Below are 14,315 nucleotides of genomic sequence, written 5' to 3' on the forward strand. Positions count from 1 at the left end.
CTCTGAATCACTTTTTTTCTTTTTGAGACAGAGTCTCACTCTGTCACCCACGCTGGAATGCAGTGGCATCATCATAGCTCACTGCAACCTCAAACTCCTGGACTCAAGCGATCTTCCTGTCTCAGCCTCCTGAGTAGCTGGGACTATAGGCACACGCCACCATGCCCCGCTAATTTTTTCTATTTTTAGTAGAGACGGGGTCTTGCTCTTACTTAGATGGTCTTGAACTCCTGAGCTCAAGCGATCCTCCTGCCTCGGCCTCCCAGAGTGCTAGGACATTGGGCTAAAGCTCCACTTACTCTGAAAGGTCTGTTCAATGGACATCCTTAGAGAATTAAAGTAAATTCTGGCCATTTAGGGAAACTGACATGTGCCAAGATGAGAACAACTAAAATGGAGAAAGTTCTTAAAATGAGGCCATGTGAAAACCTACAACAGACAATGTTGGGGCTACATGGAAGCTGTCTGCAACACTGGTGGGGCTGTCATGTGGAGTAGGAACAGATTTGTTTTATGTGCCCTGGGGGGCAGAACAGGGATTAAAAGGTGAGAGTGAAAAAAAAAAAGTGAGAGTGAGAGGCTCTAGCAGAGCCATCTGCACTCCAAATAAGGAAGGACACTTCCAGCACCGTCCTACAGTTGTGAGGAACACAATGACCTCAAGTAATGGCAGCGAGTGCCTGTTTAAAGGAGTGGAGACAGCAAGCAGAAGAGCCATCTATATGAAACAGGAGGACGGGGGTTCCAGGGAGGCAGGAGGCTGGGTGGTAGGTACATTGCCAAGTTCCCACAGGATTTTACTTCAAAACAGGATATTCACTGCCAACCTGTGTGTACCATCCCTTAGACAGCCAGCTCTTTCAGGGCAAAAACCTCATTCATCTAACATTTCTACCTCAGAACAACTAAACAGAAGACTGAGCACAAAGATTCGGCTCCATGACAGTGAGCTTCTTGACAGCTGAGCGATGTCTAGATTTGATTCCACAGAGGGTGGGCCTGGCTGAGCTCTGCTCAATGTCTTGCTGCCCTTGAGGGTGCTCACCTCATTCCCACCAGCAGGTCTGAACCAGGAGAGAGTACCCTGAGGAAAAGTGCTCCCCATGCCACGGCCACCTCTGCACACCGGCCAAGCTGTAACAAGGCAAACGTCCTCGCACCCAGCCCACGAAGTCTCTACATCATCTCCACAGGGTCTTCATGCTCCCGTGAGTCCATTATTAGTTCCTCCCAAAGGAGGACGCCACTTCCCTCTCTGCTGCAGAGGGGAAAGTGGAGTTGGAAAGATCTGGGACCGTTTGGCTCCCGACGGCATTCCAGTTTTAAAATTAGTCTTGGAGATGCTATCCCAGCTCCACATAGTGCTTCCCAAGTCCTCATCAGTCATTCACAAGAACAGCCATTGCCCTCACAATGCTGCTGCATGCTGCTTCAAAAATGAGCCTTTCTGTTCCAAGATGCTACTCAGAAAACTTACCTATCGTCATTTGCTCTCTGCAGGGCCCCTCCTCGTAATGAGCATAAACAGCAGTCCTGCCAAGAAGGGAAAGGAAAGAAAGTGGTTACTGCCTAGTCATTAACATCCAATCTGCTCTCCCCACCACATAAGCAAGCAGCGGGATAGCATGTGGGGCTTCACCTACACAGCCCCTGCAACCAGGACTCCCCTATAGGAAGGAGAGGCCACTTGGGGCTAAAGTGTACCAAGTATTCGCTTGACTTAACATAATCCTCTCCACTGCTACTGTTAATAACAACTGTTGGCAAAGGTGCCAAAGATGCTCTGCTCAAACTGGAGGCACTGCAAGGCTCTGACTGCTTCTTATGTGGGGTATTGCCAGGTTCCAAGGGGTACAATGAAGAGAAAGCTGCAAAATGAACTATCTTAGCCCCTTTCGGAGGCTCCAACCCAAAATGGATAAATTCTTATGCTTCCTCCACAGGAAAGCCTCTACCTGGTCTTCACACATGGAGCAAACATAGCTTCCAGACACCACAAGTGGGCAGCAACCACTCTCACTATCATAGGATTTATTCTCACAGTACTCTCTGACACAACTGTGCAGCAGGCCCTACATGGACTGCTGGGAATATAAAGCCCAACATGAAACCGTCTGGCCCTGAATGTGCTCCAAGTCTCCGCAACGGCGCGGGAGGACTCACCTCCTCTAGGGCATTGGCTGCACACCGAGAACACATCCAGTCTTCAGAAGCCTTTGCAGGGGGTACCCCATAGCAACCTAACAGGGACACCAAGATGAGAAAATTAAACCCAGAGGTCAGAGTCAGAAGGTAGATTTGCAATTCTTTTCCATAGACTGCCCCCAAAGCTAAAACCAAACCTTATAGAAACCCCTGAATTCTAGAGTCTGAGTCTCCAGGGCTAAACCGTATAGTATGGCCCAAAGTCTCAAAGAGTCAAAAACTGTAGATTCACTGGTACAAACACCCAGTGAGTAGCAGGAACTAATCACCTCCATATACCTGCAACCAACAGGACAGCACAGAGATGACTGGTACAAGTATGGACCCCTGGAGACAATGAAAATCAATCAGCAACAAACTCCCCAGAGCACAGAAGCAAACTCTGTGTGGAGGGACTGGGAGGCCACCAGGTAGCAAGGACTTCCAGGGAGTGGGCCGGTGCTCCTGGGACAGGACACAGAAAGGTGAGGAGCACTCACTGGCATGGACCCGGACACTGCACTTCTTGCAGGAAACTAGAATGCTGGTACCATCTTCCTCGAGGTAAGGGGTAGAAAGATTGATGTCCGTGCTGCAGCCAGTTGAGGTGAAGCACATTTCTGGAATCAGTGGCTTGGTCCTCTGCTTCTGGGGGGCTAAATCTGGAGCATTTCCACAGTTTTGACTAAGGCCTCCAAACTCAACCTAAGGGGTGAGAACAAGTGCACACCTCAGTGAGCACACACCTATGCTCTTAGCTTCCCACCTGCTCTATCAGCAGAAAGCTGGTGCTCTTACTGATAGGACTGTGGCTACGGCTCCCGGGTGCACAGCCATTATCCCAGAGCTGTTAATTGAAGTTACCTCTAATGACTCAAATTCAATTTCTCACAGCAGCACCAAACAAAGGCCCCTAGGGGACAACTGAGAAGAGGGAGCGAGGTAAGAGGCAACTGGGATTTCAATCTTCCCAAACTAAGAGGTAATAAAATGACTGAGATGTTAGCAGCTGGGCTGCTCTGTGGGCTCCCCTGTGGGCTACAGTGTGTGGTGGCCTCACCCAGGGAGAACACCCAGAGCAGGTGCTCCTAATGGGCCAGCACTGATTGCCTCTGGTGGTCTGTGTCAGCAGGTCGCCTGAGGTGTAGCACCCTCACATGGCTAGAGCACCACCTGTGATTCCTGGCTCGGGCCCCTGCAGGAAGAACATTATGTCCACATACTTCCCTTGGCAAACTACACTGACTACAAATATCTGCTGGTTCTGCCCCTGGATGTAGATGGCACCCTCACCACCCCCTCAACCCAGGGATGGGGCCCAGAAACATGTCAACACTCATGAAACTCTGACCTTCACTGAGTAGATCTGCTGATGGTTAACAATCAGGCTATTCACCTCCCTCACAGGCAACTGCACATATAGTTCTTTCCTTTTGCTTTTTGTCATTGGAAAGATGTAGTGAGTTCCTAATCCAAAGTGTGTTGGTCTGAGATTCCATTTTTCGGCAAGCATGAACCTAAGGCCCTGCCAGGCTCAGCACCAGCTGTGCCACTTAAACCAGCACAGGGGGACCACTTACCTACCTGCCACCCTGTACAGGCCTCAGCTGAGACTGAGCTGGTCCCCTTAGCACCTGCAGCTGTGAGTGCCTTCCTGGCCTCCTAGAGCTGGACCCAAAGAGATCCATGATGGGGAAGCCGTCAGTGTCCCAGAGTGGGAAGCTCACAGCTGAGCTCAGCAACCCTGCTTCCCTGCCCTGCTCTCCCGCAGTTGGGCCCTCTGCTTCTGCCCCTCCCAAGTTCCTTCTGCTACTGGAAATACCCACTGTGCCAGTGGGAAAGGAAAGATGATGACAAGATTAGAGGATCTGGCTTTTCATCTCAAGTACAGACTGCAATAAAGAAATTACAGTCCTCCACATGCACTGGCCAGGACTACAACCACCTGGCAGGAATAATCACTGACTAGAATGATGATAAAAAAGCAGACTGCTCTGCAAACAGTGAAGTCTGTGATGAGTGCATGCACAAGGGGGAGCCTGAGCCATACCCTCAATGCACCTCCAAAGCATTATCAAAACCCACATCGCTGGGTTGTCTGCCTGGCAAAGCCTGACCAATATACACATGGGGCAGAGAACGCTAGGGGAAAAAGCCTTTCCAAGCCAACCGGTGACAAGCTATATAGGCAATTAACTCTAGCTTCCCCTAGTTGCTGGTCCTGGGTAAATGGGGGGCTGGGGTGGAGCGGGCTTACCTGATGGTAAGTCTGGAAGATCATACAGACAGCGCAGTGAGGGGCTTGCTGGGCCATGCTCTCATTGAATTCCTTTTCAGCCTCAAAGTTTGGGGGTCGGTTCTGCCACAGTTGGCTCAGCGGCTTGGCCCAGGCCTCTGTCTCCTCAGCCTCTTCCTCCGGGGTCAGCTGTTCAGGTGTCTCTAAAAGAGGGAACAGAAACGTGAGTCAGCACCAAGCTTGCACATCTGTGGCTCTGCTTGGTGAACAAATGAGCTCAGCCAGGACTCCTCGTCCTAAGTTGGGACTAAACTCAAGACACCTAAGGGTGATAAAGGCAACAGGCCAAAGCAAGTGTGCAGATTCCTTCAATGCCTACATGCTGGTGTGGGGAGGCCTGCCTGATGGTCTCCATCCTTCCCCTTGCCCCAGGAGCTTGGCCTGCCCTGCTCTCCCTTAACAGATGCCCACTCAACCCCTCTGCCCAAGGGCAGCAGAGCAAAGCACTGTCTGTCAGAGACCATGTTATCTGCTGCCTCCAAAATGTCAGCACACCAAGCCCTTTATTTTTTAGAGTTTTCCCTTTAGTTGTGCTAAAGGGAAACAAGGAAGGAAAATAACAGGGAACTGGAGCAAAGCTTAAAAGTTGTTACATTCCTAGCACTCTGAAAGGCTGAGGTGGGAGGATTGCTTGAGGTCAGAAGTTTGAGAAGACCCTGAGCAAGAGTGAGACCCCATCTCTACTAAAAATAGAAAAAATTAGCCAGGCACGGTGGCTCGCGCCTGGAGTCGCAGCTACTCGGGAGACTGAGGCAGGAGGATCACTTGAGCCCAGGAGTCTGAAGTTCCTGTGAGCCAGACTGAGGCCACAGCACTCTAGCCCAGGCAACAGAGTGAGACTCTGTCTCGAAAAAAAAAAAAAAACTTGTTACATCACGGTCCTTGGTCAGGACTCTATAGCTCCCTCTGGAAAGGTCAGTGGGATACCTGCCTAACCCCTCCTTGCTCTGCCAGAGGAAGGCATGTTCCAGATGAATCCTGTCAGAGTCACAGATGTAAAGCCCTGAGTCTAGATCAAGGCTGGCAAACAGCAGCTTGTGGGTTTAGCCCACTCAGGAAGCTAAGAATTGTTTTTACATTTTTTTTTTTTTAAGAGACAGGATCTCCCTATTTTGCCCAGGCTGGAGTGCAGTGGCCATTCACAGGCATGAGCATATACAGTATACTTCAGCCTCTAACTCCGGGGCTCAGACAATCCTCTCCTGAGTAGCTGGGACTACAGACCCACACCAATATGCCTGCTTTCGTTTTTACATTTTTAAAGGGTTGGAGATTTAAAAAAAAAAAAAAAAAAAGACAATAATGATGACCACAGAGACTAATAAGGACTGCAAAGCCTAAAATATTTACTTCCTGGTCCTTCACAGACTCCTGGTCTACGTGACAATTTCTATCTCTTAGGTGCTCTAGCCAGCAGAGCGCACAACTCATCAGGCCTCACTGCTGTGTGGGGAAGAAAAATCCCCGCTGGCTGCACCTTCCTAGAAGAAAGGGACACATTGCTGAATGGAAAACAAACAAGTTTGCTCACAAAACTATGTGCGTGATTAAGGTAGCACGCTTCCCAGCTCCCCCTAAATCAGTGAGATAAGGACACAGCCCACCAGCTCCCAGCAGAAACAAGGAAGTAAAGGAAACCCCATCAAAATTCTGAAAGTTATGAGTAAATGAGGGCAATCTGATAGAAGCAGAAGCAAATATCAAAATAAACTGATGTCCACAGTGTTATTCCAGATGCTCCCCCATTTGAGGGAGGTATGAGAAGCTACTATTGCTATGTCCTTCTTTGGCAAGTGTGACCAAAGCAAGCCCCAGGTGTGCAGCACCTGACAGGAGACTGGCTCTGTGCCAGCCCCACATGAGGCCCCCTGAGTAGACCACTGTAGCTAGCTGTGGCGGGGGGGAGCCAGAAATCCCCACCTACAGCCCCTCCAAGGAGCTTCTCATTTCTCCCCAGACAGCAGTGCTTTTGAAGAGGCCCCTGAATCTATGAAAAGCAGCCCAAGGAAAGCTCTGGCACACACTTGCATGAGGTGCCCATTTCTTCGTTTCTGGCAACACGAGCTCAGTGCAGATAAATAGCTTTCTACTCTTCCTTCACAGTCATGTTTAATCTAAAGGATCTGGCAGCTGCCATTGTGTGTGGCCTCAGTGAAGGTTACTGTAGCACAAGGACACCAAGGCACGCAATTAAAATCAACCCCTATAAGCCCCACCACTCAGGCCTAGTCAGGAGCCATGGTACTCCAAACCCAAGCGCAGATTCTATTCTTTATCCTGGCCAAAACAAGAGTGACCAAGATAGGATGGAAGAAATAGAAACAGGCTCACACCCACAGTTAAAAAATTAACACACTGACATCTATTCCATTTACAAAGCCAAAAGTGGCCAAAAATCATTCCGTTTGTGAATGCTGAATGATGAGGGAAAATGTTCACTCTGTTAAGTGAAAATTGCAGGAATCAAAATTTTACAGTTTACATACATAAATTTCATTAAGCTGTACAGTTAAAATGTGTGCATTTTCACTCCGTTGTGATGCCTCAGTTGAAAATGTTTTCTTAAAAGTTGGGAGAGAAGTGTACTAGACTAAAAGAGACTAAAGAAACGTAACTTCTGGAATGCAATGTGTGACCTCAGTTTGGCTTATATCTTTCTTATGTCAGGAAGAAAGCCCTGAAGCACATTCTTGGGAAGCAGGGAAAGATGGCTACAGACTAAAGACCAGATGATGTTATGGAGCTACTGCTTATTTCCCAGGTGTGATAACAGCACAGTGTTTACACAGGAAATAATCCTTCTTAGGAGGTGCCTACTGGTGTCCTTACAGCGAAGTGACTTGGTGACTACAACCTGCTGCCAAGAGACACAGCAAATATGTTATGTATGTTGATAAAGCACATGGAGTGACAAAAGCAATTATGCCAAAATGGCAACAACTGCTGAATATACATGGAGAATACACAAGGTTTTTATCTTTTCAACTTATCCACATTTAAAAATTTTTCATCATAAGAAAATGGGGGAAGGTTGTGTATTATGATCTCAATTGTATTACTTTAAAAAGACACACATGGACATAATTTAATATCTAACTAGAAAAGTCAGGGAGATAATATGTTAAAAGGTTGACAGTGGTCATCTTTGATGGGTAATTTTGTTTTCCTCTTTGACTCAGGGTCTGCCCACACTTCTGACTAGAGGATCTCAGGGATGTTCTCCCAGCTTATCATGATCTTTCTACCAAAAAATCCAGCGGAGGTGCAGCACCGACACCAGATCAGAAAGGAGAGGACGCGGCAGGAAAGGGCAACAAGCACAATTGCCTCCGCTCTCCCTGAGGGTGCTGGCCCTGGCCACTAGCAGGGCTGATGGCGAGGCTCGTCAGCAGAGCTCACTGGATCTCCAGGCTCCAGGAAACACAGGAGACCACTCTCTGCTGCGGTCAGTTCCTTCCCAAGATTCAGTGCCACACTTCCTGGTTCTTACACGTCTGCCTGCTCCCCGCTTCCCTGTCCCCTCTGCAGGCTCCCCTCCTTGCTCTGTCCACATAGCCCAGCCTCTGCTCGCACCCCTCTGCACCCTCTCCATAAGTGACCTTATTTATCCCAATAATGACATCTCTGTGCCAATCTCCAAGTCTACAACCCCCATAGACCCCGAACTCAGGCTTCCAAAACCCAACCAAAGCTACAAACCAGGGAGGCACTCAACTCATCCTTCTTCCCTACCTACCACCCTCAGCTGCTCCTCAGGCAAATCCAGCTGCCTTTATCTTCCAAACACCTTTATTCCCATCCCTACCATGACCATCCTAGTTCAGACCCTCCTATCTCACAAAGTTCATTACAAAAGCCCATCTGGTCCTCTCAAAGCCTCCCCCAAGATGCCGTTCCTAGGAGCAATCTTTCTGAAGTCAATCTGACTCTGTCATTTCTCGGCTTAAACATGTCAATGGCTCCTGAATGCCTGTGAGAAAAGGTCCTCACTCTGGCCTCGAATATAACACTGCCCATGATCCGGCCTCACTCCTCCTAACCCACCTATCACTACCTGGCCTTGCCCGTGAACTCCAGCCACACCGAGCTGATTGCAGTTCCTCTGAATATACCCTTTTTGTTTCTGTTCTCCATGGTTACTCATGCTGGATCAACACCTCTTCTTTCTTCAGATCTGTTTACCTGTCAGCTTGCCCAACTACCCTGTGAAGGTCTTGAGGGCAAGGACCTATCTTAATTATCTTAGTAGCCACACATCCAGCACAGGGCTTAGCATCATTGACAAAATCTGCTATCGTGAAAAATCAGCCTTATATACCTCCCTAGGAGAAGAAAGGAAAGAACCTGCATGCAATCATCCCATATTAAAGTACATTCTAAGATACTCAAACTTATAATGAGATCTGATTAGTAAATTAGATATAAAAGGCTATCCTGTCCTGTTTATGGAGTATCTGGGAGAACAGCTAAGCCACAGGCCCACTCTCATCCCTCAGCCTGGCCTTCTGATGTCCTGCCCAAGCAAGAACTAATGCAGTGAGCTACTTTCCTCCTAAGTGAAGAGAGAAGACAACACTTACCATCATCACTGACACAATCCTGCAACACAAGTGGGTGATGACGGGGGAGCTTGCTTAAGGGCTGACGGCGACCCTTGGACTTCTTATTCTCCTCCAGGGAAAACATGTACTCATCCGCAACCTGGGCAATCCAGAAGAAATCAAATCAGTCTTGCCTCAACTTGAGACACAGCACAAGTTGGTCTTACCATGAAAACCAAGGTAGAGAGAGACACAGAGAAACACAAAGAGATATAAAATCAAACACAAAAATACCTGTCTCAGAAAAAGCCAAATGTCAGTACAATGTACCAAACTAGTCTAAACTGGATTATATAAAAATTACAGAGCAAAATTTATGCCTAAGTATGGTTCCTGGCCTTCTCCGAAGCAGCCTGAATGAAAGAAATGTACCAAAACTAAGCCTGCTCGAGCAATAAAGGAGAGCCGTGCCCCTGCAGCCCACTGCCGTGAGATGGCATCCGAGCCCCAGAGGAGCCCGGGTGCCCCGTGCCCCTTCCTTGGACCAGAGGATGGCAGCACCTGGTACAATGTGCCATGCAGCTGGGCCATCTGGCGCATCTAGAGGACATCCAAAGGGGTGAGGAGCAACTGACCCATTAAAAGTAAAGTAGGTCAACTTCTCCTTATACCTTGCCAAGACCTCAGCTCTAACTGACACTGTTAATTCCTCAGTTAAGTTTCCCCTCCAGGAGAGAACATCAGCGAGGACACGGAGTGCACCTAAAACTCTGGCCTGGCTGCAAAGAGAAAGGTTGATTCAACACAGCATTTACACAATGTCAGCGCAAATGTAATTAGGTTTAAAATGTACAGGATTGACTCAGTAATACTACATAAGGGTTTCTTTCTACTCAACATATTTAAAACTCGGTTATACTGACATTAGGAGATGCGGGGCTTGCAAAATCCATTAAGTGAGGAAATGAGGCCTGGAAAAAGGCCACTTTGTAACTGTGACAAAAACCAGCGCCTCAGAATGCTGCAGAGAAGTGCCACTTCACAGAAGGCACCCTGTGCCTACAGATTCCATGTGCAACTACACCGAGCCCCAAAACTTAAGGACCACATTTAGAATGCCAAGAAAAAAGTTCTGAGCAAGCCACGTCCAGATGAAAAAGAGCCTGTTCTTCCAAACAAATTTTATCAACAAGTTTCAGTGTGCATTTGCCCATTCAGTGTACAAAGGCCCACCCAGGAAAGGAGGAAGTATGGAGAAATGAATGAACAGGATGGGATCTGAGCTTACACGAGTGAGTGATGCTGACAGCAGTGTGGGGGAATGTGGTGGAGAAGTGAGAATGTTAGGGACCTTTCACTACTGGTGTCTATGAAAACTTTCATGATCACAGACTTTTTTTTTTTGAGACAGTCTCACTCTGTCACCCTGGGTAGAGTACAGTGGTGTCATCGTAGCTCACTGCAACTTCAAACTCCTGGGCTCAAGCTATCCTCTTGCCTCAGCCTCCCGAGTAGCTGGGACTACAGGCACACACCATGATGCCGAGCTAAATTTCTGTTTTTAGTAGAGATAGGGTCTTGCTCTTGCTCAGGCTGGTCTCCAACTCCTGAGCTCAAGTGATCCTCCTGCCTCAACCTCCCAGAGTGCTAGGATTACAGGCGTGAACCACTGAGCCAGGCCCCGCCCACCCACTTCTTTGGAGACAGGGTCTCACTCTGTCACCCAGGCTAGAGTATAGTGGCGTGATCATAGCTGACTGCAACCTTGAACTCCTGGGCTCAAGCAATCTGCCCACCTTGGCCTCCCAAAGTGCTAGGATTACAGGCAGGAGCCACCAAGCCTGGTGATCACAGACTGTTAATCAGACCTGAGCTACACCAACTGCCTGAACCAGTGGTTTTCAAAATGTACATCAAAAAGGCCTCTCAGAAGCCTCCTTTAGAGTGAACAAGAAGGGCTCTACGTCTTACCTCCTTTACAAGCAGAACAGCTCTGCTTTTGATTTTTTCAAATTGAGTAAGATTTCACTTAAAGAAAGAGTTCTTTGGCTAAAACAAACTGGAAAACCCACACTTGCCAAACTTTTTTGATAGTGTTATCATGCAAATAAAAAATTTAGGGGCATGCATCCCAACATATGTATACTTATTAATAAATTATATATACTAATGCACTTATGCATATTTTAAAACAAAAAGACTGTAAAGTTTAAGATAAAAATAAAGTTCATTTTGCTTTATTCCTGTACCCCAGTAACTTTGTATTCCCCACTTTGAAGACACCTAGGTAAGAGGACTAAGCCTGGGATATGGCAGACACTGGGAAGAAAAAGGATGAGAATCAAGAAGCCAGAGGTGGTGGGGATTTCCAGCCTGAGTCACCAAGGTTAGACATTTAAGAAGACTCGTGTGCAAGGAGGGGGCAATAATAACCAGCCATGTTAAACATGCTGTGTGTAGTACACACAACCTGTATCTATAGGTCCTTTCCTTTGGAAATACCCAGGAGGATAATAAGAAATCCAGACTGGGGGGTCAGAAAAGAGGTCAGAGCAAGAGCTATAGACTTGGGAACCCTCAGCACCAGGTTCACAATTAAAACTGTGGGAGTAAGGCCAAGGCAAGAGGATCACTTTGAGACCAGCCAGGAGTTTGAGACCAGCCTGGGCAACATAGTGAGACCCCATCTCTACAAAAAAATTTTAAAAATTAGCTGGGTGTAGTGGCACATGCCTGTAGTCCCAGCTACTTTGAAGGCCAAGGCAGGAAGATCCCTCGAGACCAGGAGTTTGAGGTTGTACTGAGCTATGATGATGCCACTGCATCCCAGCCCAGGCAACAGAGTAGGACTCTGTCTCAAACAAACAAACCTATGGGAGTAGATAAGATTACCTATCTGCGAAAGACAAGTTGACTGAAGACCAAGCCTTCCAGGGACAGGAGAAAGAAGAGAAGAGAGAAAAGGAGATTCAGAAGCAGACAGGTAAGAGGGATACCAGGCAAGCCAAGGAGGGGATGGCTCCAAAGGTAGGGGGAAATCCACAGTGCCAAAGAACCCAGAAGAGCCGAACAGGGAATTGAATGAGGAACTCAGCAATGGGGAGGTGTCAGGACTTTTTTTCAAGGTAAGTTCTAGCAGACAAACATTAAGGAACTAATACATCGCAAAGACTATTTTTGAGAAGCTCAAGGGAAGACGTGAGATCATCATTTGAGAAGGAAACTTCCTCCAGAATTTTATTTTAGGCTTGGGGCTATTTGAGTATGGTTTTATAGGCAAAGGAGAAAAAGCTTGTGAAAGGGAGATATTAGGATGAGTGGTAGACAGAATATGTTCACATGACAGAGGAGAATTAAGGTTGCTAATCAGATGGCTTTAAAATAGGGAGATTATCCTGGATCATCCAGGTGGGCCCAGTGTAATCCCAGTGGGGCCTAATAACGGAAGAGGGAAACAGAGGAGTCTGTCACAGTGACATGACTGGAGGAAGACGTGGCTGACTGTTGGTGCCTTTGGAGATGGAGGACAAGGGCCACGAGCCAAGGAACGTGGATGGCCTAGGGAGGCTGGAGACAGCAAGGAAACAGATTCTCCCAAGAGCCTCCAGGAAGGTGCACAGCCCTCTTGACACCTTAATTTTAGCCCAGGGAGACCCGCTTTTGATTTCTGAACCGAAGAACTCTAAGAGAATAAATCTGTGTTCTTTTAAGCCTCTACGTCTGTGGTAACTTGTTATAGCAGCAATAGAAAACTAACATAGGGTAGGAGGTAGAGACAGATCGTTTATAGATCCAAGTTCTGGAGGAGGCAGAAGGGGTCACAACCAAGACCAGAATGCAGCTTTGGGAAAGGAAGAGGGCATCTTTTCCGTTACCTGTATGTTCAGAGTGCGTCCTGGATACCCAGTAAACACACCCCGACGCTGTGCTTGGTGCTCTGGCAGTGCAAGGATGAATGAGACATGCTCTCTAGTCTCAAGGAGCTCATAACCCAGCCAGAGGGGGACCTGGTGTCCAAGTCTATGCCCTTTCCACTACCATCACGATGCCTCTGACCAAGGCAGTCAGGCCCATTCAAATATATGAGTATCTTTTCACATTTTCTCCCCTCCTAGCGAAATACTCTTCCCTCTTCATGGCATCCACGCCCTTCTCATGGTGCTGCCTTTCCCTGAGACCTGCTCCAATTTCTAAATTCCCTCAGTACGTAACAGAAAGAGCTGGGTTCAAATCCCAGTCCAACCAACTAGCTGTGTTAGCCTGGGCAAGTAGCAACCCAACTAGTAAAATGGGGGTAATAAACCCTTTTCCAAAAGGAGGTGTGAGGACGAGATGGGGTAGCTGAATCTCCCAGACCCTGCCTGCAGTAGAGCTGGAGCTCAAGGCTCCCAAGTTCTCTGTTCCCCTTCTAACATCTGGCACCCAGGGTCAAGGTCAGTGTTCCTGACAGGGCTTGTTCTGCAGCGAGAAGAACCAATTGTTCTCTCACCTTGTTCGGGGAACTCACTTTTTCAAAGCAGCTTGAACTTACAAGAACTTCTACAGCAGACACATCCCTGTGGCTCAGTCTGTAGCTAAATGAAAACTTTACAGCTTGGATGCCTCCGCAGTCAGTCAACCAGGGCACTTTTACCACAAACAGATTACCAGACTGCCCTGTTAAAACAGGCCCTTGGCATCGATGGTAGAATATAAACTGAACAGCAAGAGGCCCAAATTACAGCTTGGGGACGTTTAGAGTAGGGGTGGGGGAACAAAGGGTGCTCTCCAGAACCAGCTGTATCCAAATATGCTACAATGCTATTAGACCTCTCCAAGGAAGGGCAAAGTTGTTTGGCTTCAGCCCCCAAGCTTGACTATCAGTTCTCCATCTCCCCCAATTAATCCTGATGGTGTCTTTTAACTAATTCCATTCACTCATTACACCTTTACAGAGAATTCATGGCCAAGCCCTGGGGACCATATTGGTGCCTCAAGTAAGGATTAATGTGGCACAGAGATGGACTTCTAGAAAGTTATCTTCTCCACCAGCCTATGACAACCGCACTGAGGAGCAAAGAAAGGGAACTAGATGGGAAACAATGCGGTTTCTAAGAATAGAGGCTTTTGAAAAGGGAGGGTTACTCTAAGCGCAGGTAGGAATCTGACTGTTGTAGCACACCATGGGAGAAAACTGCCTGTCTCCTCCCACCTCGAAACTGTCTGCATTCTGGTGATGGCAGCCCAACAGTGTGATCTACTTACTCCACTGAACTGTACAATAAACCCATCTGCAGCCATCCCCTTCTACCTCC

At 47.8% G+C, this 14,315-nt stretch overlaps 1 protein-coding gene across 1 annotated transcript in view; it reads right to left on the bottom strand.

The window, feature by feature from the left end:
* The window catches only part of KDM4A (lysine (K)-specific demethylase 4A), a 44,538-nt gene that overhangs the window by 8,276 nt on the left and 21,947 nt on the right, over nucleotides 1-14,315 (bottom strand). The window contains exons 12-16 of the mRNA XM_012648983.1: nucleotides 9,061-9,181; nucleotides 4,442-4,623; nucleotides 2,685-2,889; nucleotides 2,164-2,240; nucleotides 1,478-1,533 (exon numbers count right to left, since the gene is read on the bottom strand). Coding sequence (XP_012504437.1) covers nucleotides 1,478-1,533; nucleotides 2,164-2,240; nucleotides 2,685-2,889; nucleotides 4,442-4,623; nucleotides 9,061-9,181 — 641 coding nt within the window. The remainder of the gene's footprint in view (nucleotides 1-1,477; nucleotides 1,534-2,163; nucleotides 2,241-2,684; nucleotides 2,890-4,441; nucleotides 4,624-9,060; nucleotides 9,182-14,315) is intronic.

The sequence above is a fragment of the Propithecus coquereli genome, unplaced genomic scaffold, assembly GCF_000956105.1.
Source record: "Propithecus coquereli isolate 6110/MARCELLA unplaced genomic scaffold, Pcoq_1.0 Scaffold299, whole genome shotgun sequence".
NCBI classification, from domain to species: Eukaryota; Metazoa; Chordata; class Mammalia; order Primates; family Indriidae; genus Propithecus; species Propithecus coquereli.